The sequence below is a fragment of the Epinephelus lanceolatus genome, chromosome 4 (assembly GCF_041903045.1).
Source record: "Epinephelus lanceolatus isolate andai-2023 chromosome 4, ASM4190304v1, whole genome shotgun sequence".
Taxonomy (NCBI): domain Eukaryota; kingdom Metazoa; phylum Chordata; class Actinopteri; order Perciformes; family Serranidae; genus Epinephelus; species Epinephelus lanceolatus.
This window is the reverse complement of record NC_135737.1, coordinates 11,147,286-11,173,780: the sequence shown is the minus strand read 5'-3', so window position 1 is coordinate 11,173,780 and position 26,495 is coordinate 11,147,286. Positions and strand designations below refer to the sequence as shown.

The following is a 26,495-nucleotide window of genomic DNA, read 5'->3' as shown; positions in this document are numbered from 1 at the left end:
CATGAGGTAAGAAATGGAGTCAACAAACAACTGGCACCCATTACAACAGAGTCCTCACGTCTGTTTCTGTTATAGCAGCAGTGGCTTGGCAGAGATGGACCTTTACTTACTACCACTGTAGCAACTTGAATTCAGCCACAGCAAGACAAAGCGCCTGAGCGTCGGGGGTCTGATCCTGGACTGCCCTCTGCCCTCTACTTTGCCATTTGCATACCACTGGATCAGCAGACATTACAAAGCAACCAATGCCAAATTAATACAGCATAGCTTAGTTACAGCTTGCTGGCAACCTTAGCTTGCTTGCTCACTGATGTTACCGCTAGCAAAATACTATTTGGGTGAATATATTACTCCCCTTGCTAACATGATGCACGATAATGGCTAATTGTTTAAATCAGGTTTAGGTGGAGGGGAAACAGTAAGCTTGTCAGTATAATGGAGCTATTAGTCCAAATAAAATATAGGAACATGGCAGATAGTGAGGTTATTTTAACTATGACTTAAATTTATTCTCTAGCCTTCAACTAACTCAATGACGATCAATCAAAGTCAGTCTCATGTCACTGTTTTGGCCAATGCCCAGGTGCTTGCTTATGGCTACAGCGCACGAGCGACAGGATGCTGACTGCAGTTCACTTAGTGGAGGCGCTTCTCGAGGCATTGTAACAGAGCATGTGATGTAGTAATTTACCAATTAAAAAAAAACAAAAAAAAAAACCTGACAGCTGGCATAGAGTGGTAAGACAGGAAGTTTGTTTTGTTTGTTTGTTTAAATTTTAATAACCCCACCCAAATGAGCCACAATATGCAACACAAACACTGAGTATTTGCACACACTCTATTTGCATGGAATGTGCAACACATAAATCTCCAGACCTGTGCTGCTTCTCTTTCTTGCAGCTGCTCTACAATTTCTGCCAAGGTGGATCGCTTTTCTCTGTAGGAAAAATACAAATTAGAGAATCACATTAAAGCTCAAATTAACATCATATTATTGACCTTTTTTGCATTTCTTTACTGCAAAATTATCTGTAAATTATAACAGTATTGCTCCACATTGATGACAGACATTTTTATAGTGCTCAGCAGAAATATACACTTAATTCTAACTCCAAAAATACACCAATCATTTGCTGTGTAACCTGCTCCTGGTGTCCATATTAATCACTACATGTACTACATAACACAACCTAAAAGACACCTCAGTTTACATAAAGTCTCACCCTCCTCCCGAGCGTCTGTCTGAGTGCTCTTTCCCAGTGTCATGCTCACTGGACTCCTGTCTCTCCACCCGATGTCGGTCCCTCTCTCTTCTCCGGCCCTCGTGGCTCCCATGGCCCTCCTGCTCACTGGACGTTTGCCTTTCCAGCGTCCGTCTCTCCCGCCTCTCGGCCTGTTCCCTCCACACCTCCTGAGGCAACTCATCCCTACGTGCCTGGATCAGCTGCTCGCTGGACAGCTGCCGTTCTATCCTGTGGTCCCTGTGGTGGGTGTGAGTCTGGACCTGGGGCTCAGCTTGGCCCAGCGGGTCAGTCCTGGACCCCCGAGGCCCTCTGGTGGGCTCACTGTGCAGGCGTTCCCTGCCCGGCTCCTGGAGCACCACCTCAGCCATCACAGCCACCTCCGCTCTCTCTGTCCCTATCTCTCCCATCATCATATCTCTCTCTCTCCCCCTCTCCTTCTCCCTTGCTTTCTCCAGCCGACTGGCAACGAGCAGTGGCGTCACCGCATCATCCAAGTGTTTGATTTTGGGTTGCCGTAGATATGGAGACGATTTCACATCCAGTGTCTTCGCCGCCTGTACTGGCTGTAGGTGACTCATTGCCTTTGTCGCTTGGTCTCTTGCTGCGCTAGTGCTCTCTCGTACCTGGTTGGCTGAGACTAGCATGGCCGCTGTGGCAACAGAGGCGATCGAGGAAAGAGCGGGCTGGCCTAGTCCTGCAGCAACACCCACTACGTTGCTGTGCCGTGACTCAAGGGTGTGGCGGTAGCTGGAGCCATTCATTACAGGGGTGTAGTTAGCGACCGTCGACCCCAGCCGACGAGCCACAGACGAAGGAGAGGGTGTAGGCGTGGCAGGTGAGGGTGAAGGAGGAGAGCTGGCTTCGTTCTGCTCATAGATGGTCTGTCTCATGACGGGGGAAATCGGGAGGCGAGGGAGGGTGGCCACACAGGCTGAGGCATCTTGGGGGTCAAGGAAGACTTTTCGACCCAGCAGAGGGGTTGGGGGTAGTTTACTTTGCTCTGCTTTCAACTTTTCTACCTGCAGAAAGAAAACAGAACCAGCTTTAAAATCACATTTTGAGACTGGTAAGTAGACGTAAAAGCATTTCATGGAAACATATCTCTTCATATTAGAAATCCTCAGGTTTTAGACCACGATTATAATATTTTGGAACTTACAACTCAATGCAAAATACTCAACACAAAAGACTATTCGTACTGGCAGCAATGTGAATTTGCGACAGTTGCAACATTTGTTTAATAAAAGGTTTGAATAAGTTAGTGCCATCTGAGGAGACAGAGGAACAAAGACTGGGATCCTGCTGACCTACTGTCCGTATAATCGGCACAAAGTCAAACACGTCTTCAGCGGGTGCTGGCTTCTACCAGAGTTTCACCTTGTCACTGATTCTGTTTGTGATATTCATTGACGGCATCTCAAAGTGCAGTTGGGGGGGAGGGGGGATCATCTCTGATCTTTGCAGATGAAGTGTGCTCTAGGGCCATTCACAGCCAAGTGTGATGCGACAGGGATAAGTCTGCACCTCCAAGTCTGAGGTCATGATTCTCGGCTGGAAAATGGTGGATAACCCCCTCTGCATTGGGAGAAAGTTACTGCAAAGGGAGCTGAGCCAGAATGAGCATTTAATAAAAATGGGGGGGGCGTCGGTGGCTTAGTGGTAGAGCAGGCGCCCCATGTACAAGGCTGTTGCCGCAGTGGCCTGGGTTCGACTCCGGCCTGTAGCCCCTTGCTGCATGTCACTCCCTCTCTCGCTCCCCCCTTCACACTTGTCTGTCCTATCAATAAAAGGCTGAAAATGCCCCCAAAAATATCTTTAAAGAAAAATGCTCTTGAGTGAATTTGAATTCCCTCTGGTTAGTGGTGTATATGTGTAGGAATTTTATTGCGAAAGGTAAGAATGTAATGATGGGCTGCCTTTACCAAGGTTGGAAGGAGTAATAAAGTTTGCAGTCTTGGTTTGGATTACGGAGCTGCCGTGTTTTTTTTTGTTCTGCACAATGTGACTGGTGGATGCCTTTATTTGTGGTGTGAAAGCTCAGAAAAATTGACCTTGTTCAGTAAAATATTATGTTGCTTTTTTGCAATATTCGTGTTCTTTGTAAAAGTACTCATGACATAAACAACAGTGTAAAGAAATATACTGATGTGCAAACTGATTGCAAAAAAGAGCCTCCTTTCTGTAAAGACCTCTTGCATCTTCAGCTGATAATGACGATGATGATATTACCGTGGTAAGTCGTCGCAGTGAGCTGAATCGCTCTTCCCAGGTGGCAGCGGCTTTGCGGAAGGCCTCGTGTCGTCGAATCAGCTGCTCCACCTCGTCTACACTCCCGCCTAGCTCGTTGCTGCTGATGAACGGTTCCTGAGCAGTCAGCCACGCCTCTGCCACCACCGCCTCCTGGGCAAACTGGTGAACCTCCAACACTGTGAGGAGGAGAGACAGAGAGAAATAATATTCAAATGCAAATCAAAAACTCCTATCACTTCTTTTACACTTCAGTCTTCCCTTGAATATTATGTGTGTAGTTATACTTCATATGTGTATCAGTGTGTTTGTACTTGTGTGTTCATTTATGAAAGTTTGTAGGTCTGTCTGTGTGCACTCACATTGCTGTAGGACTTCCCAGTGCTTGTCCCACTTCTCAGACATCTCATATTGCTTAGCAACCACCTTGTCGAGCCTCTCCTTGATCTGAGAATCAAAATCAGCAACATCACAATCATAGCATCACATGGGTTAAAATTAAAGCTAAAATAAGACCGATGTTCGGAGGATAATCAGATACTATTGTTGTGTATATTTAGAGTATGGTGCTAGGTTTTAGTTTTAGTTCAGTTTCTTGTAAAGATTTTACTTATTTTGTTTTTATCATTCCATTTCATTTTATCATTCCTGCCTGGTCTGTCTGTCTTAAAATGGAACCCCAATGTCCTTATAAAAGCTTGCTGTTACTTTGCTTACATATAAAATATAAACATTAAATGACGAAACTGGAGCTGAAAGACCCGGAAGTTGTTTGTATTATGAGGACAGTGTGTTGGCATCGCTCCACCATTGTATGGTCACAGATTTATCTTGGTTAAATCAACAACACAAAATACCACATAAGAAGAAGGTTGAGGTGGTGGGGAGCTGCAACAGCAATTTAATTTACCATATAATTATTGTGCTGCCCTGCTCCCGTTATCCTTGATTATTAACTGAAATTTATTATCATATCTCCTGATCTCACCTCTTCAGCTGCTGGGTTTCTAGCAGCCAGCAGAGTTTTGCCCATCTCGATGCACTCCAGGGTGCTGCGGCTACGAGCCTCCACTTCGCTCTTCAGACTCTGGTGATAATTCATCAGCACCTCTACTGAGGACACGTCCCTGCGGGACCCACAGAGCACACAGACACTTAGCACACCAGTGCACAAACACCAACACCTGCTTGTTTTAACTGGTGTGTTGCTCTGACAAACCTTAAAATCAAATTTTTAAAAGTACATTTTTATGGAGCTGCTTTACCTCAGCATCAATTACCTGTTCTGGTCCAACAAGTTTTGTTTAAGACAGAAGTAGTCTGTTATTTTTGCACATTTAAGATTTAAAGAAACTGTTCAGGGATATATTGCTGTTGATGCTATGAACTGTTTTAAAGAGCCCTGATGTGGGCTAATTGTTCGCTCTGACCAAGAAGTACACTGGATTACAAAAAGGCTAGTTTTTCTCTGCTAAAACAAGTTTTGGTACTCTTACAAAGAAGTACAAGCTCGACCTGGGCAGAGCACAAATGCATGTGGATGCCCAAGCATGATACTCGGCTGTGCGTGAGGTGAATAAATGAAATTTGAATTATACTGCAGGAGTTGTGTGAGAGTTCTGATATACTTTTGCTGTCATTAATGGGGAATGTTCGCTGTTTTTTGATTCTCTATTCACTGTGGAGAAAAAGTTTTACTCACAAATTCTAGAAATTCTAGGCAATATGCAGTGAGTAATTGATTAATATATATATTTATATTTCTTCTCTTTTCAGAATTTTCTTCACTTGAAACCTGCTACATTGGTTGACTGCCTTTTTACTGGTGTACTAGTAGTGCTGAATATTACCTGCTACTAATGCAAGCCCAGAGTACACACAACACAACATCTGGTAGATAAAGGGTCAAATTCTATTTGTTATAAAACATACAATATGCTATAACTACAAGTCCACTCGCTCTAGTTTTTGTATAATGCTTTGAAAGCTGAACATATTTCACACCAAACCACCTTGATTTAGTGTTGATACCTGGGCTTCTCTCCTGTCCCTATCTGACAGATGATCGATTCCATCCACATGATCTGATCTCTGACCATGCTGAAAAACCTCAGCTTGTCTGTTTCAGTGGTAATCTGTACTCGACACTCCTCGCAGTATGTCAGCAGTTCTTTCCAGCACTGCATCACTTCATGCTCGCGGGATGCGATGGCTTCAGCCTTCTCGCCAGCATACACCGTCCTCAGCTGAGCAGCGCTCTCCTGCAGCTGACGCACCTGGCAGAGTGGAAGAGCAAATTTTAGGGAAATGTTAAGCTGAACAAGGAAGAAACTGAAATTAAAAAATAGAAAGACATTGTTTTCCAAATGACGCACAAAACACAGCTGCTCTGACAGCTGTGATTAGTCAGGGCCAAGTGGAACAGACTCTGTCAGTGGAGTTGAGACAGAGCAGCTGTGATTTTGCATCGTTCTTCAGTAAAATGTTCCTCTGTTTCTGTTTCCCAGGTGCATGACAGAGACTACATAAAGCAAAATTAAATGCAGAGTAAGAAGGTAGTTTTGCCATAAAGATTTAGACTCAGATTCAGAAATACCCAAAGATTTTTTTTACTATCAATGTATATTCAATTCAACTTTTTAAATTTTCTGTAATTTACAGTTTTAAAATAATGATAAATTAATCACATCAAAGTTCCAAGCATACCTTAAACAATGAAATGTCAGTGAAGTAGAGTGTCAGTAAATAATGGGACAGGTATTAAACAACAACAGTAATCGCTACTTTACTGATTCTAACTGATCGGCTCCACTTCATGTCTGTATGAATGTGAGGCATGGCGTGCTAAAGAATGCATGTGTGTTAGACAAACATCCACTGGGTAATTACATGTGAAAAATAGTCCTGTGGACTTTTACAGAGTGATTATCACTGGGGGAAGTCTTTGTGACTCTTCCTTACGTGAGTCTTGAGGTCAGTGAATGTTGAAGCTGTTTATTTCACATGCTGTCTGTTCATGTGCATGTTGCTATACCTGCGTGACCAGCAGCTGTATGTCCTGTTCGAAGCTGTGCAGTAGTCTCTGCAGGGTGCTGGTGTTGGCAGTGCTGCCCTGCCGAGCCCGAACTTCCGGCAGCCTTCTGTGTTTGTCGTCAATCTGGGACAAAACCTGGAGACAAAAAAGTGTGAGATTTGTGTAGAAAAAGGAGAACTGAGAAATCTGAGAAACATCTTTAAATGATTTTTTTTTTTTTTTAAGTTAAACTGTCATTAAACAATCAGGCATAGATGTTGGGTCCGTAAAACAAAACCATAAAGTTGAACACCAGAACACATCTTTTGACACTTTGTCTTTATAATATTTGTCATCTAAAGTATCATGACATACTGCATTTAATCATCAGCATTAAAATGGACAAAAATAAATAATACTAAATTCTGCTTATATCAAAAACAAAAAAAACCTTCTTTTTGAAGGATAATCAGCATCTCATTAACATTCCCCTACTTTTTTCAGATTTTCAAGCAGCTCTTACCACAGTGAGGGCCTTGGTTATGATAAAAGGTCCAAACAGTATAAGTGGACTGACAGTGGATTTTTAAAGGGAAAGTAACAAAAGTTTAGAACAGGAAAAAGCCGATAACTGATTAATCAACCAATACCACCCCCCCTTGATTTGCATGTCATCTTTGGCCACCTTTTTTTTACAACTTCATTCTTGGGCTACCCTGAAAGCTGAAGACTCACATCATCTGTTGAAGACCCCTCAGTTGACTGAAATTCCTTCAATGCGAGCAGGCTTTTTTTTTTTTTTTCTTTTTTTTTTTGTAAGTCAGTATGCAGTGTACTTTTGGGCATGTTTCACTCCCCAGATTAAGCTGCAGAGTGAGCACTTGCCGCTTTCACGCTGCTTTGCTCTCCTGTACAGGCAGCTGTGGACCCACACACAGGGTGAGTCTGAGTGAGACAGAGGCAGTGGCCCGAAGGAAAAGAGGCCTTGCTCGGTCAGGCTCTGTTATTCTCCTCTGCCTCCTGCTTAGAAGTGGTGAATGTAAAGCTCACAGCAACTTAATACCATACAGTCTCTTGCTTTTGTTTAATATCTAGTGTCGGCAAAAAATGTTGTTTCACATTATTTTTCGTGAACATCACTGCCACCCAACCTTGCTGCTGAAGCCTGTTCAAACTCTCAAACTCTTCATGGATAAAAGGAACAATAAGTCAAGTATACATATTGAAGTCAGTCTAAATAAATCTGCTCATTTGTTTGAATAAAAAAGTTTAGGAATAAATCTATAAAAAAAAAGAAAATAATGGGCCTTATGTATTGTACTATATATTGTTTCTGATGTGTTGCATTAAATTTCCTCTTGAAGATCAATAGTGGTATCACTGCACCATGCAATATTGCATTATACTGTATTAAATACCATGTCATATCTATGTTTTTTCTTGTCCCTTAGGTACCTCACCTCTCTGCAGTCAGAGAAGAACTTGTGCAGCTGGTGTGAGGCGGCAAGCATCTGCGCCCGGGTCTCCATGAGCTCCAGCAGGTCAGCCCAGGCCTCGTTCACCCCATCCTTCCATTCAGCGATGGTGGCGGCCTCTGAGTGGCCATAGTCGATAAGCTCATCCACCATCTGATTGACGGCCGTCACACGCTCCTGCCCCACACTGCCCGTCTCTGACGCAAACTCTGTAAACTTCTCCTGCAGGACCTGGAGATGTGGCAGGGGTGGAGGTAAGGAGGGAAAAGACATATTATAATGCTTTTCGGTAAGTTGCTTATTCACAGAGCACATACGAGCAGATTCATTACTGTAGCTGCTGTAAAAGAATAAAAGTAATTGTATAAAGCTGGTACAATTAACAGATGCAATTTTATGTTAACAAACTATCAAACACGACCGGTGTTCATCTTTTGATTTCAACGTGTGACTTCTAAAAAAAAATTCTTGAATCTATTATTCATCCACAGACACCGCCTGTCGACACACTTACAGTGACATGCTCAAAGTCTTGACCCAGTTCAGGTGAGCTGGCGACCACCTCCCTCTGAGCGATCCACTGCTCCAGCTCGTCCACCTCCCTGTTGAGCTGGTAGAGCCAGTACTGCTGCTCCAGGCGGCTCTTCCTCTCCTCCACCAGGTCCTTCAGAGACACGTACAGACGATCGATCTGCGACTGACGCTTGCTGATCTGCTCACTGCGGAAGAAAGGAGATTGTGTGTCAGGGCAAGTATGAAAAAAATCTGTGACACTCTTAAAATTATGACATACAGTCTACACTCAGTGGCCACCTTTCCTATACTCTGTAGGACCGCCCAGCCTGACCCTACCATCTGCATGTGGCAGCAAGAGTCCAGATCTGTCAAACCAGACAACAATTTTCCTTCTACTGTCCAGTTTTGATGAGCCTGCACCTGCTGTAGTTTCAGTTTCCTGTTCTTAGCTGATGGGGATTAGACCTGCTGTGGACTCCTGCTACTGTAGTCCATGACATGCCTAGTTTATACTCCACAACTTTAGCCCAGATTTTCCACTCGCCAACAGTTTTTGGAGCTCCCCGACAAAAGCCCCAGATCAGAGGCAAGACATTAAACTGGTGGGGAATTATGTGTAAACTGTTTAAAGAAGCAAGTTGAGATGCTCACCAATGTAATGCAGAGATATCAGGCTAAATATTTGGACCTGTTGGGCACCTGTCGGTGGGCTACAGCCAATGACAGTGCAAGACACGGGCTGAGGGGAAAACCTGGGGGAGGGGTCACCATTAACTAGGACTGTCCCCTGAAAGTCGGAGCTTCAAATAATCAGTCGGAGTCCCCTAAGTCGACTAAAGTTCTTCAAGTAAAGCAGTATTTCTGGGGTGCTTTGGTCTTCAGATTTAGCAGCAGAGTGAGCACTCCTCACTTTTACACTGTGCTCCAGTGCAGGCAATGGTGGACCCAGACCCTGAGTGAGTCTGGGTAAGACGTTATGCTCTTCTGCCTTCTGCTTACGAGAAGTGAATTTACAGCTCATAGTAACTTAATACTTTACAGTCTCTATTCTCCGGCTTTTGTTTGATATCTAGTGTTTCCAATCTGTCGTTGGCATAGCGAACACGCATTAGCTCGGAGGGCTACCTTTAACGTCCCGCTGCACCCTGTTCGAACTCTCAAACTCTATATGGAAAAAGAAATAATTGCTGAATGTTTGTACTGAACTGCTAAATCTGATTTGACTGGCATCATTCGAAGTCGGGCACAACTCTACCTGTTACAAAAGGAACTTTACTGTGTGTGTTTGTGACACACGCCAAAGTTGAAGTTGCACCTAAATCAAACAGGGTTTTTTTGTCTATCTTTCATTTTCAGAAGTTGAAACTGACAGAAATGTATCCAGTAAATTGCAAGAAAAAGTCAAGGCAAAAAAGCAATGCTTGCAGTCCTGCAAGCAAATTTTTATACAGCACTTGAAATATTGTCTTTGTCAGGGTTAGTCAAAACACCATATAACCCCTGACCGATGCTTGTTTGTCTTTCATCCTTTTTCAATGCAGAGAATTGAGAGTATTCCTGTATTTTATTTATTTTTTTTGGTATCAAGATCTCTGTTAGAGAGTGTGTGTGTGTGTGTGTGTTTACATGCTCACCAGTCTGGATGCCCCATCTCCAGCAGCTGTCGACATTGCTGAGACAGCAGGCCGATAGTCTCAGCATAGTCCTCAATGGTCTGTTCCAGGACCAAGTGTTTTTTAAGCAGCTGCAGTGTGCTTGGCTCATCCTGTTGGGGGGAGAAAACAGCACACACAAGGAAGAGTTTCATTTTAAATCTAATACACACATTGCACAAATACTCAATGTTGCCTCTATGTGAATGAGACGATTGATAAAGCAATAGATACAATTCATGTGTCTACTGCTTGTTGAGAGAGGTTTGGCAGCGTTTGAAGAGACGTTTGTGTTCAGGGCAGTTGTAGTGTTTTATAAAAATTACACTAAAAAGATTTAAATCTTAAATAATAATAATAATAATTAACGGCATAGTATTCATAATCATTATAATACATAAATAAATAGAAATAAAATAAATACATTAATAAATAAATACAGACATGAATAAACAAATAAAAATACAAGTAAGAGTTTTACTCTTACTTGTAATTACCAATAAAGAATAACAGAGAAAATGAATGCCAAAAATCTTATGTAGAAATAATTACCTGATGATAATAGACTACACAGTGATTTTGAACATGATTTTTTTATTTAAGTGCCCAGCAACTTTCAGGCAATTGCACACACACACCTTCCCCTTCTCCTCGTTCATCATGTGCAGCTCCTGCTCGCTCAGCCAGGCCTCCACTTCGGCCGTGTCGAAGTAGTACTGCTGGGCCTGGTACATGGCGTCCAGGATCAGCTGCCTCCTCTCGGTCTCGGCCCAAAGCAAAGCCCACAGCTGGGCCAGCTGGTCCTGGCCTGCCCTGACGCAGTCAGCCTCTGGGCTGCGTATGGAAGCAATGATCCCTGCCCTCTCCAGGACATCCTCAATCCTGTTCCTGTGTACCTGCAGCTCTCTCTGAAGTGTCTGAGGGGAGGTAGAGGGCAATAAAAGGAAAGAGGAGGTGACTGATTAAATCTTTTCTATGCTGTTAAAAAAGAGCACTGATAATAAGATTCACTGTTGCTTTACAGCAGCAAAGTAAGTACAGTACAAAATAATGGAGGTGAGTAGGTATGGAGGAAGATAAATTAGGACTTGGAGTGTGCACATCACGTTTATCCATCACACATATAACCTGTCCATCTTTCTGTGGCCTGACCACATTGAGTTAAATCAGGGTGGTGACAGTGTATCAACAGAGGGAGCCAGGCTGCAGTTACATATTAAATCAAGGCTGCAGTGAGAATTATTAGCTATTATGATTTTCATACCTGGTTCTTCTTCATGAGCTGCTGGACTGCCTGCAGAGAGGAGCCGTGCTCCTGAGACATGGCCATCGGGAGGCGCTCCTGGACCCACAACTACAACCACAACAATATGACTTGTAAGTGCACTTCATTTATTGTATGCAGATCTTTGTATCTAATTAAGATGAAGAGATATCTAGGCAATTTGAAAAGAAAATCATTTTGACAATACCAGGGTCAAACAGTAACACTGACTCAAAAAAATGTAAGGCTTTCATTTTTCAACTGCATTTATCTGCGCACACACACACACACACACACAAAAACAATTACAACTTATTGTGAAAATGTGAGAAACAACAATAAATCTGGCTGTAATTTGAGGAAAGCTAGTTTAATACGGATAATACTAATAATCTGTTTACATAGTTACATTATGGATACTTAGGGGAGCAGGGTGTAGGATTTAGTGGCATCTAGCAGTGAGGACTGCAGATTGCAACCAGCTGAAACTTCCCCCATGTGCCAAGCGTGAAAACCAGATTTAAGTTCCTTCATTTTTCTTTGTTCAGAGGGTTTTTACCTGGTGCCGAGTTATCCACAGTGGTCTCTTTCTCTCCAAAACAAAAGAGACCAGGTGATTCACACCAGTAAAAACACTAAATAAAGAAGATTAACAACAAAAAAAATCAGTGTTTTTCCAAAGCTACTTGGTGCAGAGGGGGTGCTAACTATGGTGGCCAACATGGAAACGCAAATGGCCCTATCTAGAGCCACTGTTTAGCTTGTCCCCTCTAAGCCACTGTAGAAACATAGCGGTGCAACATGGTGGACTCCATGAATGAGGACCTGCTCCCTATGTTGAAATAAACGGCTCATTCTATGGTTACAAAATTAACAATTCTCATTTTCAGGTGATACACACTAAAGAAAACGTACGTATTATATTATATTCCATTTCTGCCAAAAAACAACCCAGCTAAATCCATCACACTGGACCTTTAACTGGGTTGGGAACAAAACGTTTGCCCCCACAATGTAAATCATAACATTTAGGATTGACTGTATGTTTAAAATGGTACATGTGTTAAGGCACGGACGTCAAACTCACAATCTCATCCTCAAGGTCTCGTCCGACTTGATGAACTTCCTTGGATGCCAGCAGGATGCGCCGTCTCTCCTTCAGCGGCTCAATCAGACGCACCATCCTAGCCTCCACAACGGCTTGACGCCCAGCAACTGTCTCCTTGATCTGTGTCTGCTGTGGGATAGAGGCCACCTGTGCCTGGAGCTGCCCCACCTCCTTATACCACTCCTCCATCTGGCTCTCCATGGTCTGAGGGGGAGAAGGACGACAGGAAGGAGGAGCAGAACAGCAGAGGAGAGGGGAAGTAGAGTGAAAGTTATCAAAACGGATGGAGGAAAAGAGGAGGTGTTCAGGAGAGAGGGATGTAGGTAGGTGAGAGGAAGAGAGAATAAATTGGGTGGAGGTAAAATAACATGTTGTCATGGGAGACAAGATAAAGATGTGATGAGTGGGATGTGAGGAATGTGACAGAAATGCAAAAATGAGTAGTTTGTTGTTTTGACTCTCAGCAGCAGTGAATTCTCATGTTTGATTGCATTTTAATTATCATTCTCATTTCAGAGAGAGATTTCAAATACCTTCTAATTTAAAGTTAGAAACCAAAATAAACAAAAATGTTTCAGGTTTTTCACTAACATTAAGGATATTATTACACAGTACCAGCTAACAAAGTATTATGATTTTTATATGATGTGTATGCAAAATTATAAGGGAAAAACACTACAAAAAGTAATATCACCGTTTGTGGCAAATCCACAGAAACAGGGCAACACAATTGCAATAATAATTTATTTGTAATTGGTTGCTGGTCATGTCTGAAATTAAAGCATTTAAGCAAAAATGATCACAACAGAAATAATAATTGCAATCTCTATCGTATTCATATACTTCAATTGTATATATAATTCTTTATTAATTTTCTAAAATATATTTAAATATCTCTTGTGTTCAGTTCACTGGAATGTCATGATTTAATAAAAGATGGACATGAAAGCAAAGATGAGTCTGAAAGTAACCCAGAACAGTGAAAGAATAATTTATAAACATGAAGTGTAGTGAAGTTTACTGTACCCCTTGCCAGGATGGATGCTGGGAAGTGGAGTTTGGTTTGGAGTTAGGATGATGTGGTAAAGCAGTGCTAATGGCGGCCTGTTAAAGGAAGCTGTAAGCGGCATGCTGTGGGAGAGGAGAATGAGACATGTCCGGTGAAATGATGAAGTAATGAAAGGATGAATCTGTGCGTCAGCCCAGGTCACACCTGCCTGCTGTTTGCTGTGTAAACAATCTGATTCTTCCAAATCATCAGTGCTGGAGGGCCAGGGAAGAGTTTCATCACAACATCACACATAAAAATAAAAAATAAAAAAACCTTGGAAAATAAAAAAAGTTTTGTACCATGAAAATGAAACGCTGGGGGATATTAAATTATGGAATACTGAAGCTGGAGTATGCAGTTTTCTGGAAAAGTAAAAATACAAAACAAAACAAAAACAAACAAACAAAAAATAACAGCATTTAAAATTCATCCTCCTTCTGCAGGATGGGCTCACACACACACTTTCTACAATAAATTGAGCAGGTGCCTCATGCGGTTGGATGTTAGCCACTGCTGATTTAGCTTGTGCTAACCAGAGTAACACATGAACCACTTGCTCAGTGTTTAATTACTGCAGTAGATCTAAGGCAATTCAGTGCTCATGTGTAACATAAACTAAACACAGGACAGAAACTGTATCCAGTCATCACAAAACAATTACCTTATCAAAGAACGTCAACAATAATACAAATCCAAAATATGTTGGCATTTGTATTTAAAAATATACTAATCAAAAATTTCCAATCATTAGTATTTGTAAAATGATCTTGGGATGAAACACTTGCGAAACTTCAATGGGTTGGCATGAATGCTGATGGCTTATAGAGTTTTTTTTTTTAAAAAAAAAACAACCTTACACGGATATTAAAAATGAATGTTGGTGTGAAAGCAAAGAGAGCCTGACTTTGCTGAAATGAGATGAAAAGCTGAACAGAAAACACTGCAGGCACACAGTGAGAAATGTTGTTGTTAGTCATTTCCAAACATGATGTTTTGCTCAAATATTAATGAGATGAGGCCATCACTGTGTGGCGGTAATAACGTGAGCAGTGAGTCACTGTGAGACAGTTGAACATGTAGTGTAAAAAGCACATTCACAATTTAGGTCAGACTGTTTAGAAGCGCAGTGTATACTTATGATAAATATACAATATGGTTTTAGCTCAAAATGCATACAAATATGATCACTACCTGTATACAACTTTGCTGTGGCTAAAACTAAAGAAGACCACAGATTCAGTTACATCCCAGAATAATGCGCCAGTGATTCATAAAGGAAAAAGAGACACTTGTTATCTCACTGGATGCTTGTCAGACTGATCAGAAAGGCCTACAACTAAGAAACAACTCAGAGGAGACGGAGCAGCAGTGCCATCTAATTAACATGCACAATCCAAAAATAAATGCATGTTAAAGCCCCCATGAAATTAAAAATACATGTTCTCAGTTTTAACCCTGTGTCCCTGTGTTAATAGAATATTTATCTCTTGTTATAATGCCAAATGCATGCAAACAAAAAATCAGTATCAGAGTATTTATACATCAAAATCCCTATCCTTTTGCTTTCTCTTTAAATGGTTTGAAATGTTTGATGACTCATCCTGTCCTCAGGGGCGTTGACAAAATCAAATGAGACTTTGGACAACTAGCGAGCCACACCGGTCATTTAAAACCGCACTTCACTGTTTTAGGGTTGTTGTAGTAGCTAGCTAACAGAGCGATATGGAGAGAGCTAGGAGAAGTGTGTTTGGATATCAGTGGGCAAAACCTTTGTTGTCATTTCCAAAAATGTGGCGGAGGTCTAAGTTATTCATCTCTCTTGATCTAACAGTAAAGGAGTTGTGAGTGGAGTCAGCAGTCTGCTCAGCAATGGAATCCGTTGAAGCTCCATACAGTGTTAAACTCTAAACGCGTCCACTTTTGATCTAAATCTCTCTTGTAGCTGTACAAAGCTCAAATATTCCATTTCCATAAGAAATATGTCACAGTATAGAAGCTAAAGACGCTTCCATTTCACAGGGACTTTAACTTTAAAAACTGAAAATAAATAAATAAATTAAAACATGCTCTTAAATTTCTTTCCAGTACGTTTCAATAGTAATGTTTATGTTGGAGAAAATGTTTTTGTATTGAAATAATCTGTAGCCTAGACCTGACCAACTTATTAGATGAAGAAAGCTATATTTCTGGTATTACTCATTCTTGAGAATTGGGACAAAACCTTATGTTTTTGGTTTTTGATTTTTACTCTTCAATTAGGCTGGGACAAAATATTTTAAAAGATCTTGACTATTAAACCTTGTAAATGGCCAGCGTCCCAGTGATTGAATTTTTTCTTAAATAGCATGTATGCTATGCTAATGGTTGTCAGGTAGATCTGACGCATTTCAGAGATGACAAAAAGCTATGCATTTATTAATTTCCTGTAGCTGAAGTGAGTAGCCATTTTATTTTTCAAAGTTGCTGAGAGTTCTTTTAATGCTAATCAAAATAGTCTTTTTAAACTATAATTCTTATTTGGTTTTGATTTAAAAGGGCTACGGTGTTGACATATTATGACCTGATCGCAATTTATAAAAAAAATACAAAGAAATAGGAGTCATATTCTATTCTATTGTCTATTTTATGTCTGATTAAATAGTGTTTTTGTAGAAATCTGGCGAAGTTGATTATTTTTTTATATTTTAAAAATTATAGAAGTACATTTTTACACCAATGTTATTAGTGCGTACTATTAGTTTCAGATTTTGAAAGCTTTTAACACGTAAAGTTGTGAATTGTTGTATAGGACAAGGCTGTTTTCTGGCACAGGGCAACTTTGGAAGTTTAAAAAATGAAAGCAGATTACAGTATTTTATAAATAATATTTGTTTCATACATATAAATCCTTTAAATAATGTTTCACCTAATAAATGAAATTAGTGTGTTGATAAGTCATAATTTTACGTTGTTTTTTTTTTTTTTTGCTTTGGTTGGGCATGCTTTGTCCCAGTTCTCAAGAATGGGTGTTTTACAAATATAGAACTTTTGTTTTTGTTGGTTTTAATTTTCTTATCAAATACTGGGTAGTTATGAGCTTCTAGATACTGATACTGACTTAAGTAAAAAAAAAAAAAACAACTAAAAAAAGTCCTATCATTATGTGGACCAACTGTTGCTACTGCTTATGCTTTTATAAAGATCCCAGTTTAAAAAATGGGAATAAGTAAGCTAGAGATTTGAGACAGATTGGTTCAAAGAACACTGTATGTTTTAGAACCCGACGTACTTGTAGTTTTTTCAGCTGCTTGTTGACAGTGGTGAGGTCCTGTCCCTGGTCCACATAGGCCAGTTGACCCTCCAGCTGGCCCAGTCTCTGGTCCAGGCTTTCGTAGCTCTGCACCAGCAGGTCAGCCTTGTTGGCTTCAAAGAGCTGGCGGGCCTTGGCCTGGGTGGTGCTCTCCAGATCCTGCCAGCACTCCCTGATCTCCTCTAGCTTCTTCCGGACCACTGGGCTGAGCTCAGGCTTCTCCTGGATCAGCTGCTGGCCCTCCTGAATGGACGGGAAGAGAAAGGAAGACAGACGGAGCGGCGAGACAGAGGTCAGACTTTTCATGTTTTAATAAGGAGGGAAAAAGACAAACAGACTAAGTGAACAGCTCAACATACAGAGTAGAGTCAAAAGCATTTATATAACATTTGAGGTAAATACTAACAACAAACAACTTAAGCTACCACATGCTATGCCATAACCTGTTATGATAATAAGGTCACTAGGAAGAGTAACTATCACCTTAATCAGTGAATCAGTGGCTCTACACAGCACCTGGGGAGCATTAACATGAACTCATAATCTTTAAGCATATATCAGTTTCATGCTAATCACTTTTTCCTCATCACTATGCAAATGTATGCCAAAAGATACTCCAAAAATCTGATTAGATCATCTGCTCTGATACTATGAGCTCATGAGATTCAGGCGAGACGAATGAAGTCTCTACTATCATTTTTCATCGGCTGTAGTGTCCACGAAAATGAAGAGGTGAATTAACTGTGTATTTCAACAAGCAGTAACATTGCAAAAAGGTACGCAAAAGCACGCACATCCAGACAAATATAAGGTGCTGGACAAGAGATCATACAAAAGATGAAAAAACAGAGTGCGCACACTAGACCACCGCCCAATAATATTTAACTGAATTACAACCAAGGTGACATTTTCAGCTTTGCATGCTTCGGTCTGATAAAAAGCGCAAAGCTCAAAACGTCACCTCGGTCGAAACTTAATAACATATTATTTACCGTCTGTTGCAAATACAGGAATCAAAGGTGTACTGTTTTTTGGGACTGCAGCTTATTATCAGTTCCATCATCAGTTAATGTAGTGATGATTTTTCTTTTTACAATATGTTGCATTAATAAAATAACAATCATCACACTTTCTGATCAACAAACAGAAAACCCAAACCCATTTTTTGATGATAATGATGTAATCAGATCAAGTCTTTCCATTTAAGAAGCTGTAACTACGCACTGAAATGTAGAGCTGCGACAATAAGCTGATTAATTCATTTGAAAATCAATTGGCATTTAATTTATTTATTTATTTATTTTTCTGAGAAAAGACAGCCAAAAAGAAATAGTTTCAGCTTCTAAAATGTATATCTTCTGGTTTCTAATTCTTATATAGAAGTAATCTGGATATTTTGGGGTTTGGGACTCTTTATCGTACAAAATGAGACATTTGAAAACACCATCTCAGGCTCTGGGAAGCTGTGATAGTTATTTTTGCCAATTTGCTGACATTTTGTAGACAAAACAATCAATCAGTAAATAAGAAATAATTATTAGTTGCAGCCCAAGTCAAATGTAACATCGAAATAGAATCATAATAGAATCTTTTTTCTGTTTCATCACATCCTCAAATATTCAGTTGATCTTTAGTTGGGATAGTTATGTGTTGACTGTGTGGAACTGGGTTAGTGTGTGTGTGTGTGTGTGTGTGTGTGTGTGTGTGAAGAGATTAAACCTTGTTGTATTAAAATGCCTCATAAATTACCTTGCACTCCCCTCCCCCCTTCTCTCTCTTCCTTTCTTTTTCATTTTTCTGCCCCCTTTTGTACCTTATCCTGTTGTGAAAACACACACACACACCCACACCCACACCCACACACAATTCCTTATGTACACCTGCTCCCTTCCATTTTTTATTCATTTTGCCTCCCCCCACAATGAAATCCTTAACCCATCCTATTATAATTCGTCTTTTGCAGCCTGTGTGTTTGTATGTGTGTGTGTGTGTGTGTGTGTGTGTGTGTGGGTTAGAGAGAGTGATAGAGAGTTGCAGAAAAAAAAGAACCAGAAGAAACCAGACAAAGAAAAAATACATGATTAAAACAAACAACCAAAGAAGGACAAAAAAGGTGACTTATTCACCTCTGTGTCTGACTGCCAGAACCAGTGTTGGGCAAGATCACTTCAAACACAAATGTGTTTGATACTGACGTACATTGTACCTTCACATACAAAGCTATTATTATTTCAGTGTCTGTACTCATTCCCCCTAAAAGACAGTAGATTAATGTGACAATGTGGCTGCTACTTCCTATAAATGTGAAAACAAGGGAACATAAGGAACTTTGCTATTAGTGCAATTAATAATGTTTCAAATTTTTAAATACTTTCTTGTGGTGTACAAATATAAATAAAACTGACAAGATAGAGAATAAAAGTAAATAAAAAACCAACAGAAGGACGGCGTGCTGCTAGCATGACTAATAATGGCTTTACTAGCCATGCTGCTAGGAATAAAATGTTGCCAATGTAAAAAAAATTGTAATTTTGATTTCAAGTATCAATTAATCTATTGGTTCATTTAACAGAACTTGAAATTATACGAGATTTTGAAACTTCAAGAACAAATAATAATGCCATTCTGACAAAGGCTAAATTTTCCATCATTTGGTGCTTGGCGGGCAGTAATTTCACCTCTCACAGTGACGGTAAAATAACGTTGAGCAGTGACTCATCATTCACAGAGGACATCATCCTGCCTGATTCACTCAGGTTAGGATAAAATCTACAGACACACAGAGCTGCTTGGTGACTGGAAACACTGATGTGATAAAAGAGGGTTCCGGTCTAAACCCCTGACCGGCTGTGTAAGGATGGTTGAGGATATATCTGGTTACATCAAAGAGGCTCTATAGTGTGAATGTGAGTATTATAAAATCATGCTTAGTCATATAACAAAGAAAAGCAAAATCAAAAACACTGCAGGTTGGAAGGCTTTCCTAAAAAGCATTTTTCGAGGAGACAGCATATATAACTGCATAAAGTGAAAGAGTGATTAAATCCCATGTAACAAAAAGTTTTTTTTAATTTCACAAATGTATGAGTTTATGAAAATATATCTAAACTAGTCCATAGCCATTGGTAGCTTTGTCCCCTTCTACCTATGCCAGTCCTCAATGCCTATGTGCAGTTTCACATAGATTGACCACGTCAGTGAGTAGAAAAACGTGGGACAGACTGACTGACTGACTGACAGAATGACACACTGACAGTTTCTGTGATTATTTAGAGCATACCATACCATGACTTAGTCATACCAAACATTAGAAAAACCCCACAAAACATTGGTCCACAGGGGGAGCCACAGCGATCGGTCGCATTTTAGCCATTTTGAAGCATTTTTCTGTTGTTATAGCGCCACCCAGTTGCCAATTAGAGTTAAATTTCTCCAGTCACCTTGAGGCGTCCTGTTCTACATATCTACCAAGTTTAGTAAAAATCAATACGACAGTTAGGCCTAGATAAGAAATTAGCTCTCTAGTAATCTCTCAAGACAGATTCTGCAATTTACATTGTAGAATCTGTCGGCAGCCCTGTGTGAAAGACAACTACGGGGGGGGGGGGGGGGAGTTTGAGGTTGAATGATGCTGCACTTCAGGCAATCACAATGGAGGGGGCGGGGCCGAGATGTGCAGGTGTCCCAAGGAAATGTGTACCTACAGAAACTGCAAGCTCTGCGTCCATGGCGACCGCTCCACTCAAAACGCCGTCTTGTCAACGTGAAAAACATGGACAACAGCACAACTTACAAGCATTGTGCATCCACCAGCACACCTTCCACTCCTCACGACAGGAAATAGTGAAGGGGGTGAGTGATCCCCGAGGCCCCTGCACTTCCGTTAGTCGAAAAACTCTGGGCAGTGCCTCCAGAGGTAAAGGAAGAAATTATTGTTTTTACTGATGGATTTCCAGATTGGCTCTCTAGCGCCCCCATTTTGTTTGATGGGGTCAATAATGGAGGGGTCCCCTCAGATTATGTGTGGTCATATGCCTACAAAGTTGCGTGGTGATGGGTGAAACCCTTGAGATGTTCTACACCTTTATGTGATGAGCCACGCCCTCCGCAATATTCATTGCCTTATAGAAGCTCAGTTTTAGTAAGTTTTCCAACTTTTGCCAAGAGGGAACTTTAGATATTGGTCCCTAGATTATGTTCACCCAGTTTCATGCAGATCGCTCAAACTTCCTAGGAAGAGATCCATTTGAAGTGTTTTTCAAAAAATTCAAAATGGTGGAAAATCTTTATAGCCGGAAGTTATGGGTTCTGTGGCAAATTTGTTCCTCATGAGGAGAGGTATCTCTGTGCCCGTTCAATTGGTTGCTATAGCGCCCCCCTTTGGCCAATTGATGTAATATTGCTTCATTGGCATCCTCCCATGACCCTCTACCACTGTGCCAAATTTCACATGGATTGACCAAGTCAGTGAGGAGAAAAACGTGGAACACACACACAAAGACAGAGTTTTCGTCATTATATAGCAAGATCCTTACCAATATTTTGCAATGCTTTGCAATTTTGTTATTTTCTAAATACTGTTTGTCAAACAACATAAAATAATACACTTTTCTAGTGATCTCATACTGTGTAACCGCTATGTGGAAAACATCATATATGGGATACAGTCACACATTTTATAATATATAACATACAAAATTGCAATAACTGCTATAATGTCTCATATTTTTTGAATTTAATATATAACTAAATATATGGTTAATTTCCAGAAATGTATTTATGGAAAATATATTTGTACATATAAACTAAATTTCCTACCTTAAATACAGGTTACAATAAAAAAATAACAACCTAAAATGACCCCCCCATGGATGAATGCCTCTGTGAACCAGTTAAGTTGCATTTATATCTTACATCCACATCTGTTAAAACAAGAATGCTTCACACAAAGTAATTCTGTATCTGACCAAATGTGTCCCATTCTGTTCCTGAGATACGATGTTGAGTAATGGCAAAAAAAATGTTTTTGCAGAACATTATGACGTCACAGTGAAGTTGACCTTTGGCCTTTTGGATATGAAATGTCATCACTTCATCATTTTATTTTATTAGATATTTATTAGGCAGCAGTAGCTCAGTCCATGGAGACTTGGGTTGGAAACTGGAGGGTCGCCAGTTCAAGTCCCCATCCGGATCAAATAAGGAGCGTGGACAGGTGGCTGGAGAGGTGCCAGTTCACCCCCTGGGCACTGCCGAGGTGCCCTTGAGCAAGGCACTGAACCCCCCAACCGCTCGGGGCGCCTGTCCATGGCAGCCCCCTCACTCTCTTCACGTCTCTTCACTTTGTGCATGTACAGCATAGGTCCTGTTTGTACATGTGTGTGTATTTCAGACCTGTGTGTTAATGACAACGGAGTGAAAAAAATTAATTTTCCCCTCAGGGGGATTAATAAAGTATATAAAACTTAAAAAAAATAAATAAATCACAAAATGTGTGTGAAATTTAGTCATAATTAGCATATGAATTCTTGATCTGTGACTAAAAATATGTTTGTGAGGTCACAGTGACCTTGACCTACTTGACCTTTGTTCAATAGTTCACAGTGGCCTTGACCTTTGACCACCTATACCTAATCAGTTCATTGTTGAGTTCAAGTGGACATTTGTGCCAACTGTGAAAAAACTCCTTCTAGGTATTCTTGAAATATCGTGTTCATAAGAATATGGACAAACAGACTACCCCAAAACATGATGCCTCTGTAGCCATAGCGATGGCTATCGCTAGCGCAGAGGCATAAAAATAAAAACACTTTAACTTGTGAACCAGCGAAGTACAAGTGAAGAAGAAAAAAATGTATTACTTTCCTTAAAAAACTACAGTAAACATCTGCTATGGTGCTACAGTGAACTCCTAGTTGTTTCAGCAAAGCAAACTGGAGATAACTGGGGTTATAATGGGCATGTCTCAGGTGTGTAAGTGTGTACATTAACACACACAGACAATAAAGCTGTACAGGGGGCCACACTACACTCCTCATTGTCCTGTAATTTCCAGTATAAGCACGTTACGTCATCTTTCATTCTGGTGTAGCGTTTCCCTGGCTGCTGATGCATGCCATCCTCTGCAGTGAGTGGGAGGGCTGCGTGGGCTCGAGCAGCTTCACCCACAGGCTCAAAGCCGCTACTCACTCTCACACATACTCAGTCTGCAGTTCAAAGAGGATCATGATATTCCACTGCTCAAACAGTATCTGCAGAGATCCCACAGCAACCTGGTCTGAAACAATCTAAAGGAAAATCCACGTCCAACACATCACTTCTGTAGTTTCTTTTTAAAGTTTAACAGTTGCATAATGTTCTCTATTGTCATCAGAGTTATCTTGGCTTGAGCTTGGAGATATATATATATATATATATATATTTTTTTTTTTAAATTTCTTTTTCTTTCTTTAAAAAAAAAAAAAAAGTATGAAATAACAAACTTCTTTCATCTTTTTGGCCCTGTTGCTGTCTTAAAGGAATTTCTCTATCCAGTTAAGAGAGTATTCTTAAGTGTTTGCTGCTTTGGTGTAGCCTTGTTACCTCATTGAACTGGATTCCACCAAGTGTTTATCTTTGTTCTATGTGCATCTTTTGGGGAAATTTGTCTACATTAATAAATAAGGCCACTCTAATTGCTCGCAGAGGCTTTTGTTGCACTTGCAGTGGCATGGTGAAACACCATGTGCCATAGATGACAACAAAATGCAAAAGACTCTCACACTGAGCTTGAAATAAAACAAATTCTCATAACTTCTGTAAATAACAGTTGGATGCAGTTTCATACTGCATTTTGTTGTTGTTCATGACATGTGGTGTTTTATCGCAGGTGGGGCTCAGCCCATGCTTATACACACAAAGGGGCTCTACAGAGTGGAGGTGAAGCAGACATCCGAGAGTTGATGACAGCTACACAACTCAATGCTCTGCTGTACATGAAAGCGTTGCAGTACCCATTAAAATGCTGCAATATCTATACTTCCTATGTGCAATAATGGGAATTCAGCTTTTCATTGTGCTATTTTACCCTTTATTTATTATGTCTTTCTTTTTTTTTTTTCTTTCTTATGCTTCTTGTTTTGCACTTTTGTCCTTGCTGCTGTAACAGCAAATTTCCCTGCTTGTCTTGTCTTATCTTAATAAAAAGGAATAAGAGCAAAATCAAGCAAATGAAAACACCCAAAGTGATGAAAGACAAGTAGTGAGAACACCTGACAGAACACTGATGCTAACAGTAACAGATGGGCCCTCCTCATTCTGCTGTCTGCTCTGTGTATTACAGCGGACATCTGCTCCTGAGCATCACTGCTGACGCTATGCTAGTCATTCTGTCTGTCATGCTCAGGTCACTGCAGCTATTGTGTCAATATTTACTTCACATGAAAAAAAACCTGCTCATCAGACCAAACAGCAAAAACCCTCGGGATATTCCAGATTATAGCATTCGCCTTTTAAACAAATAATTGCTGACATTTTTAACTATATTCTGTTTGTAATGTAGTACCCAGCGGAACATAGCTCTTTCCTCAGGGAAATCCTCTGGTAAACAGGAAGTGATGCATGCAGAGTTCCAAAATTCCAGCCATATACACAACTACTGGACATACGTTTAAAGTAGCCACATATAGCCTACACTTCAACACTTTCAAATCAAGTAACTTAAAAATGAGCTAAATGAAGAAAGAAGAAGGGGTCTGTTGAACAGAGTTCAATAGTGATTATTTAGAGGCATCCTGCTCGCCATTGTGGAGTAAAATGTATCTCCAGTCTGATCTACGAGGAGAACCAGGGTGTGAAGATCTTCCTGGAGAACGTGATCCATGATGCTGTCCAGCTGATTTTCTCAGCAACATGTCTATAGGTCACACAATATTAATTAATATATTAATTAAATATATTTAATATTTATTTGACATATTTCCCATTGGACATTTTGGTTGTTGATATTTTCATTTGCCAGACAATGACACCTGGGGCCTGTATCATGAAGCGAGATCAACCTTTCCTAGGTTACCCAGACCTATCCTGGGTTGACTAACCCTAACAATGGCAATCAGGATAATCGGTATCACGACGCTGGATATCAACGCGGTAACTCAACCCAGGGTTGCTTTATCAAGAGCCGTGAACGCGCACGCAGCGGACCAATCACAATCATGAGAGAAGCGCAGCGTCACTGAGCGTCACTGAGCGTCACTGAGCGTCCTCACAGAGCGCCGTATGTGAGGGGAAAAAAACGTATTTCTCATGTGAGGATCAGAGATTAATTCTACTAAAATATGAGGAGGAGAAAAGCAACATTAGAGAAAAGGCCAACACCGTGGCAGCTGCAGGAGGAGGAAACATGCGTGGCAACACATAACGGGATGAATAATGTTTAGTTTTAGTTTAGATTAGTTTATTTGCACATAATGTTAAAATTAAGATTTACAAGATTAAAAAAAGAAAAGTGCCGGAGAGGTTAGAAGCCACTAAAAGCTTATCAAAGAAATTCCCCTGTCAAAACATCAATGAAATCACATAATAGAGAAGAAAAAGAAACGGGTGAGGAAAGAAGAAATAGAGGAGGAGAGAGGGAAAAATCAAGACAAAACAAGGCAGCAAATAAAATGATGTGTAGGTTAAATGACTCATCACTGGTTCAAGTAGCTACAGTACCTGTACCTGTACATCTGACACTGATCACACCCTTGAATCCCATGAAATCAATGCTGCGCAGATGAATTGCGTGTATTACAATTATCGTCTAACATCATTGCGTCTGATAAATTGGTCTTCTTTGTCATAACGTTATATATGCTACAATAAAGCTTAAAGCTGATGCCACAATTAAATCATATCAACACCAAATTGATAGTCTGAATAAAATCATCCTGATATTGAGCTGTGTTAGAAATTAACAGCTGCACAAAAATATAGCTAGTGTCCCTCTTTAAAAAACAAAAAGGAAAATCCCTCAAACACCATGAAGTGTAGACATGATAGGCTACTTTCCACATTTCCAGCAGCAAAGCTGTCAATTAGGCCCATTATCTTTAACAGGGATCATTTCCTCCAACAAAACAAAATGTTGGCACTAATTAATGGTGCTATTAAGTGTCTGCAAATGATCAGTTTCTTTCTTATGAAGGGGTGGGATGAAAGTTCCACTTCTTTCCACTCCTTTTTGAACAATCTTTTCATTGTCTGTTGTTGATGCTTTCTTTTCTTTTTTAATGTTCAAAATAAACTTTCAAATCAAAATCAATCAAATGAATTAAATTTCCCGTCATGACTGGGCTGCATTTCTGTCAGCGGAGTCATTTTTTTCGAACAGCTGATTGGCCAGTGGGTGGTGCTTTTTATAGGATCAGATTCAACCCTGAACTTACCCTGCTCCGGAGCAGGATAGCCGTTCAGAGTAAGTTACCATGGTGATCTACCCCGATAAGAACTGAACCGGCTTTGTGAGACCGAAAACCCAGAGTTAACCCTGAAGTTACCTCGCTAAGACATTAATCCTGCTTCGTGATACAGGCCCCTGCTGCCACTGGCTAATGCAAACCTTGGATGCATGCAATAGCAGCAGCAATGGCTATCTATAATTTATACTAAGTT

The 26,495-nt window shown here is 40.5% G+C and overlaps 1 protein-coding gene across 3 annotated transcripts in view; it reads right to left on the bottom strand.

Annotated features, from left to right (window-relative positions):
- The window catches only part of sptbn4b (spectrin, beta, non-erythrocytic 4b), a 120,459-nt gene that overhangs the window by 9,664 nt on the left and 84,300 nt on the right, over nucleotides 1–26,495 (bottom strand). For all 3 annotated transcript variants that reach the window (XM_033630927.2, XM_033630928.2, XM_033630929.2), the window contains 14 exons: nucleotides 16,839–17,102; nucleotides 12,499–12,723; nucleotides 11,412–11,501; nucleotides 10,786–11,064; nucleotides 10,130–10,260; nucleotides 8,494–8,698; nucleotides 7,965–8,210; nucleotides 6,526–6,660; nucleotides 5,523–5,767; nucleotides 4,480–4,618; nucleotides 3,854–3,938; nucleotides 3,474–3,670; nucleotides 1,224–2,263; nucleotides 877–937 (listed from right to left, as the gene is read on the bottom strand). In XM_033630927.2, coding sequence (XP_033486818.1) covers nucleotides 877–937; nucleotides 1,224–2,263; nucleotides 3,474–3,670; nucleotides 3,854–3,938; nucleotides 4,480–4,618; nucleotides 5,523–5,767; nucleotides 6,526–6,660; nucleotides 7,965–8,210; nucleotides 8,494–8,698; nucleotides 10,130–10,260; nucleotides 10,786–11,064; nucleotides 11,412–11,501; nucleotides 12,499–12,723; nucleotides 16,839–17,102 — 3,342 coding nt within the window. The remainder of the gene's footprint in view (nucleotides 1–876; nucleotides 938–1,223; nucleotides 2,264–3,473; nucleotides 3,671–3,853; nucleotides 3,939–4,479; nucleotides 4,619–5,522; nucleotides 5,768–6,525; nucleotides 6,661–7,964; nucleotides 8,211–8,493; nucleotides 8,699–10,129; nucleotides 10,261–10,785; nucleotides 11,065–11,411; nucleotides 11,502–12,498; nucleotides 12,724–16,838; nucleotides 17,103–26,495) is intronic.